Genomic DNA, 6694 nt, shown 5'->3' with positions numbered 1-6694 from the left:
CAAACAAATAGTTGAGATGTCAGAAATTGAATTCAGGATCTGGATAGCAAATAAGATCGAATTAGAATTCCAAAAGTTATCTCAAGAATTCAACGGATTCAAAGACCAAATGACCAAAGATTTCGACACATTGAGACAAGAAGTTGCATCTCTCAAAGATCTGAGAAACACAGTAGAATCCCTCAGTAACAGAATGGAGCAAGCAGAAGAAAAGATTTCTGACATTGAAGACAAAGCTTTTGGACGCTCCCAAACCCTGAAAGAAGAAGAGAAATGGAGAGCAAAAACAGACCACTCTCTCAGAGAGCTCTCGGATAATTTGAAGAAAACCAATCTTCGTCTTATAGGGATCCTCGAAAGTGACGAAGTGGCGTCAAAAGGCACAGAGTCTCTTCTCCATGAGATTATGATGGAGAACTTTCCAGACATGCCAAGAGATTCCGAAATTCAGATAGCAGACAGTTTCAGAACTCCAGCACGACTCAACTCAAATAAGACATCCCCCAGACACATCATAATCAATTTCACTAAAGTTAATATGAAGGAGAAAATTCTGAAAGCTGCCAGATGAAAGAAAACCATTACCTACAAGGGGAAGAATATCAGAATAACTGCAGATCTCTCTGCTGAAACCTTTCAAGCTAGAAGAGGATGGTCATTGACTTTTAATCTCCCAAAACAAATAACTTTCAACCCAGGATCCTGTACCCAGCTAAACTGAGCTTCATTTATGACGGAGAAATTAAATACTTCAACGACATTCACGTGTTGAAGAAATTTGCCACAACTAAACCAGCTCTCCAGGATGTTCTTAGACCTATCCTGCATAAAGACCGGTGTAATTCTCCACCATAAAAGTAAACCCACACAAAAAGTTTTGATCAAATTCCAACTTCCACAGTCGCAAAAGGATTAAAAATGTCCACTGGTCTCTCAAAAGGCTTATCAATACTCTCAATTAATGTGAATGGTTTAAATTGTCCTCTAAAGAGGCATAGGTTGGCGGACTGGATACAAAAACTCAAGCCAGATATCTGCTGCATCCAAGAATCACATCTTACATTAAAAGACAGATATAGACTCAAGGTGAAGGGATGGTCATCTATATTCCAGGCAAATGGAAAGCAGGAAAAAGCAGGCATTGCAATCCTGTTCGCAGACGCAATAAGCTTTAAACCAACCAAAATAATTAAGGATAAGGATGGACACTTCATATTTGTTAAAGGTAATACTCAATATGATGAGATCGCAATTATTAATATTTATGCACCCAACCACAACACACCTCAATTTATAAGAGAAACTCTAACGGACATGAGCAACTCGATTTCCTCCACTTCCATAGTAGTTGGAGATTTTAACACCCCTTTAGCAGTCCTGGATAGATCCTCCAAAAAGAAGCTAAGCAAAGAAATTTTAGATTTAAACTCAACCATTCAACATCTGGACTTAACAGACATCTACAGAACATTTCATCCCCCCAAAACTGAATACACATTCTTCTCATCAGCCCACGGAACATACTCCAAAATCGACCACATCCTAGGCCACAACTCTAACCTCAGCAAATTTAAAATAATAGAAATCATTCCTTGCATCTTCTCAGACCATCATGGAATAAAAGTTGAACTAAATAACAACAGGAACCTGCATACCCATACAAAAACATGGAAGCTAACAACCTTATGCTGAAGGATACATGGGTTATAGATGAGATTAAGAAGGAAATCACCATAGTTTTGGAACAAAACAACAATCAAGACACGAATTACCAGAACCTCTGGGATACGGCAAAGGCAGTCCTAAGAGGGAAATTTATAGCACTGCAAGGCTTCCTCAAGAAAACGGAAAGAGAGGAAGTCAATAACTTAATGGAACATCTCAAGCAACTGGAGAAAGAAGAACACTTCAACCCCAAATGCAGCAGAAGAAAAGAAATAATCAAAATCAGAGCAGAATTAAATAAAATGGAAAACAAAAGAATTATACAAGAGATCAATAAATCCAAAAGCTGGTTTTTTGAAAAGATCAATAAAATTGATAAACCTTTGGCCAACCTAACCAGGAAAAAAAGAGTAAAATCTCTAATTTCATCAATCAGAAATGGTAATGATGAAATAACAACAGACCCCTCAGAAATACAAAAAATCCTTAACGAATACTACAAGAAACTCTACTCTCACAAATATGAAAATCTGAAAGAAATCGACCAATACCTGGAAGCATGCCACCTACCAAAACTTAGCCAGAACGAAGTGGAAATGTTGAACAGGCCTATATCAAGTTCTGAAATAGCATCAACTATACAAAATCTCCCTAAAAAGAAAAGCCCAGGACCAGATGTCTTTATGTCAGAATTCTACCAAACATTTAAAGAAGAACTAGTACCTATACTACTAAACCTCTTCCAAAATATAGAAAAAGAAGCAATATTACCCAGCACATTCTACGAAGCAAACATCACCTTGACCCCAAACCAGGGAAAGACCCAACAAGAAAAGAAAATTATAGACCAATATCACTAATGAATATTGATGCTAAAATACTCAATAAGATCCTAACAAACAGAATCCAACAACACATCAAAAAAATTATACACCATGACCAAGTTGGGTTTATCCCAGGGTCTCAAGGCTGGTTCAATATACATAAATCTATAAATGTAATTCAACACATAAACAAACTTAAAAATAAAGACCATATGATTCTTTCAATTGATGCAGAAAAAGCTTTTGATAATATCCAGCATCCTTCATGATCAGAGCACTTAAGAAAATTGGTATAGAAGGGACATTTCTTAAACTAATAGAGGCCATCTACAGCAAACCCACAGCCAATGTCGCATTGAATGGAGTTAAAATGAAATCATTTCCACTTAGATCAGGAACCAGGCAAGGTTGCCCATTGTCTCCATTGCTCTTTAACATTGTAATGGAAGTTTTAGCCATCGCAATTAGGGAAGAAAAGGCAGTCAAGGGTATCCACATAGGGTCAGAAGAGATCAAACTTTCTTTTTTTTTTTTTTTTTAAGTACAATTTCCATTTTATTGTTTTCCCAAAGGATAGTTATTCTTCAGTCCTCAAGAACTCAACTCCTTACATGGGCTTTGGTGGAGGTCTTGGGGCAGCACCCGCAGGTCTAAATCTGGGTGGAGGTGTTCGGTCCTTGCGGGCTTCCCGAGAACGGTTCCTGACTACCTTGCTGTGAATGGCACAACTCACACAGTAATGTAGCTTCACATAGAGCTTGGGAAGCACATAAGCGTCGAAGACACTCGCTTCAGAAATATCCCTCACAGCCGCAGCCTCCACTATGTTCCGAATGACGAACTTCTTTATAGCTTTGTCTTTGGGAACGCATCGGGCGCAGTTCGTGCAGCGAATAGGTTGCACATGGCCACGACCCTTTTTGGCACGACCGTTGTTCCTTCTTTTCTTTGTCATCTTCAAAGCAAGGATGCGAAAGAGCAGAGATCAAACTTTCACTCTTCACAGATGATATGATCGTATATCTGGAAAACACTAGGGATTCTACTACAAAACTCTTAGAAGTGATCAAGGAATATAGCAATGTCTCAGGCTACAAAATCAACACCCATAAATCTATAGCCTTTATATATACCAACAATAACCAAGCCAAACAAACAGTCAAGCACTCTATTCCTTTCACAGTAGTGCCAAAGAAGATGAAATATTTGGGAGTATACCTAACAAAGGACGCGAAAGATCTCTAGAAAGAGAACTATGAAATGCTAAGAAAAGAAATAGCCGAAGATGTTAACAGATGGAAAAACATACCATGCTCATGGCTGGGAAGAATCAACATTGTTAAAATGTCCATACTGCCCAAAGCAATATATAATTTTAATGCAATTCCTACTAAAGCTCCATTGTCATACTTTAAAGATCTTGAAAAAATAATACTTTGTTTTATATGGAATCAGAAAAAACCTCGAGTAGCCAAAACATTACTGAGCAATAAAAACAAAGCAGGAGGAATCATGCTACCAGACCTGAGACTGTACTATAAATCCATAGTGATCAAAACAGCATGGTACTGGCACAAAAGCAGGGAAGTAGATGTCTGGAACAGAATAGAGAACCAAGAGATGGATCCAGCTACTTACCATTATTTGATCTTTGACAAGCCAATTAAAAACATTCAGTGGGGAAAAGATTCCCTATTTAACAAATGGCGCTGGGTAAACTGGCTGGCAACCTGTAGAAGATTGAAACTGGACCCACACCTTTCACCATTAACTAAGATAGATTCTCACTGGATAAAAGATTTAAACTTAAGACTTGAAACTATAAAAATACTTGAAGAAAGTTCAGGGAAAACTCTTGAAGGAATCGGCCTGGGTGAATATTTTATGAGGAGGATTCCCCAGGCAATTGAAGCAGTATCAAAAATACACTACTAGGACCTGATCAAACTAAAAAACTTCTGCACAGCCAAGAACATAGTGAGTAAAGCAAGCAGACAGCCCTCAGAATGGGAGAAAATATTTGCAGGTTATACCTCCGATAAAGGTCTAATAACCAGAATCCACAGAGAACTCAAACGTATTAACAAGAAAAGAACACGTGATCCCATTTCAGGGTGGGAAAAGGACTTGAAGAGAAACTTCTCTAAAGAAGACTGATGCAAGATCTACCAACACATGAAAAAAGCTCATCATCCTTAATCATCAGAGAAATGCAAATCAAAACTACTCTGAGATATCACCTAACCCCAGTAAGAGTAGCCCACATAACAAAATCCCAAAACCAGAAATGTTGGCGTGGATGTGGAGGAAAGGGCACACTTCTACACTGCTGGTGGGAATGCCCACTAATACGTTCCTTCTGGAAGGATGTTTAGAGAACACTTAGCAACCTAAAAATAGACCTGCCATTCAATTCTATAATTCCTTTACTAGGTTTATACCCAGAAGACCAAAAATCACAATACAACAAAGACATCTGTACCAGAATGTTTATTGCAGCCCAATTCATAATTGCTAGGTCGTGGAAGAAGCCCAAGTGCGCATCGACCCATGAATGGACTAGCAAATTGTGGTACATGTATACCATGGAATACTATGCAACCTTAAAGAAAGATGGAGACTTTACCTCTTTCATGTTTACATGGATGGAGCTGGAACATATTCTTCTAAGTAAAGTATCTCAGGAATGGAATAAAAAGTATCCAATGTACTCAGCCCTACTATGAAGCTAAATTATAGCTTTCACATGAAGACTATAACCCAACTATAGCACAAGACTATGGGGAAAGGGCCAAGGAAGAGGAAGGGAGGATGGAGGTTTTGGTGGAGGGAGGGTAATGGGGGGGGCACATCTATGGTGCATCTTAGAATGTGTACAGGCGATTGCACTAATGTACACAGCTATGATTTAACAATAAAAAAAGAAATAAAAATAAATAAATAAAATAAAATGGCATATTCCTGAGGATTCTGAGCGAGCAGGTCAGAGAGGGGCCTTGGGAGTCTTTGCAAGGCCTGCAGGTGGTCTGCTGCCAGCCTGGTTTGGGAGTCAGCAGCAGGATCACCTGGAGGGTCCTAAAACCCAGATGCCGGGGCTGCACTACAGACCTGTGAATCTGACTCTCTGGAGCAGTGTTTTTCAATATTTTTTATCTCGTGGCACACTTGAACCTATAGGGCCTATATCCCTGGCACACTTCAATTACGTTAATCAAAAAAAAAAAGGAGTAAAAATATATATATACTTACTGTGCTTTGGACTTCTTTTTAAAATAATTTAATTATTGATCTTTAACATATTCACAGCACACCAGGTGAAAATTAATACTCTAGGGATTAGACCTAGGCTTCAGTACTTTTTAAAAAGTTCCCCAGGAGGTCTTAACAGATGGAAAAGTGTGTTTGTTGAAGATGTTATGATACACCAGAAACGAAAGGACAAACACTGCACATTCCACTTATATGAGGCCTCTAGAGTAGCCAAGTTCATAGAGATGAGAAATAGGGTGATGGGTGCCAGGGGCTGAGGCTGGGGGAGTAGGTAGTTGGTGTTCAGTAGGTACAGAGTTTTGCTTTGGGGAGAGAAAATTTCTGGAGGTGACTGGTGGTGATGGTTACGAAACAGCCATCTGTTCAGTTTGATGTCACGGAACTGTACGCTTAAAAATGGTTAAAATGGTAAGCATTTTATGTTATTTCTATCTTCCCACAATAAAAAGAGGATGTTGAGTAAATTGTGCCCTTCTCTTCCTTGGGCCCTAGCGCTCTTCTCTAGAAAAAATCATATTATTTAGTTTCTTGTCACCCACATTCTTGAGCATCCTTCCAGACCCAAGTCTATGCATTTATAAACACAGTTGAAATAGATGGATTTTTTTCACTCAAGTGGAAACATTAAACCATGTATATGCTACTCTTTTAATTTAACAATAAGCCTTGGAGATAATTTTCCTATCAGAATATAAAAAAAGCCTTATCTTCAAAAAAATTCAGTGTTTCATTGTGTGGTTGTACTATGATTTGTTAATAATCTGATGGATCTGAGGATTTTTTTCATCAGCATCTGTTATTACAAACTGCATTGCAATAAACATCCTCGTCATTTCATTCATGTGGAAATATATTGATGGGATAAATACTTAGAAGTGGAATTGTTGGGCGAGAGCATCTCTGCATTTATTTTAGTAGGGGAGTCTTGCTCTGTT

The 6694-nt window shown here is 38.4% G+C and overlaps 1 protein-coding gene across 1 annotated transcript; it reads right to left on the bottom strand.

Annotated features, from left to right (window-relative positions):
• Nucleotides 1–3011: 3011 nt before the first annotated feature.
• Nucleotides 3012–3469, bottom strand: LOC128571781 (40S ribosomal protein S26). Its single transcript, XM_053571454.1, has one exon. The coding sequence runs from the start codon at nt 3442–3444 to the stop codon at nt 3097–3099; it is 348 nt and encodes a 115-aa protein (XP_053427429.1). The 5' UTR covers nt 3445–3469; the 3' UTR covers nt 3012–3096.
• Between the last annotated feature and the right edge of the window lie 3225 nt (nt 3470–6694).

This window comes from Nycticebus coucang, chromosome 19 (assembly GCF_027406575.1).
Source record: "Nycticebus coucang isolate mNycCou1 chromosome 19, mNycCou1.pri, whole genome shotgun sequence".
Classification (NCBI taxonomy): Eukaryota; Metazoa; Chordata; class Mammalia; order Primates; family Lorisidae; genus Nycticebus; species Nycticebus coucang.
This window is presented reverse-complemented; position numbering and strand designations above follow the sequence as displayed.

Coding starts and splice junctions, on each gene's coding strand:
- LOC128571781 (XM_053571454.1), bottom strand. CDS start 3,444: ATGACAAAGAAAAGAAGGAACAACGGTCGTGCCAAAAAGGGTCGTGGC.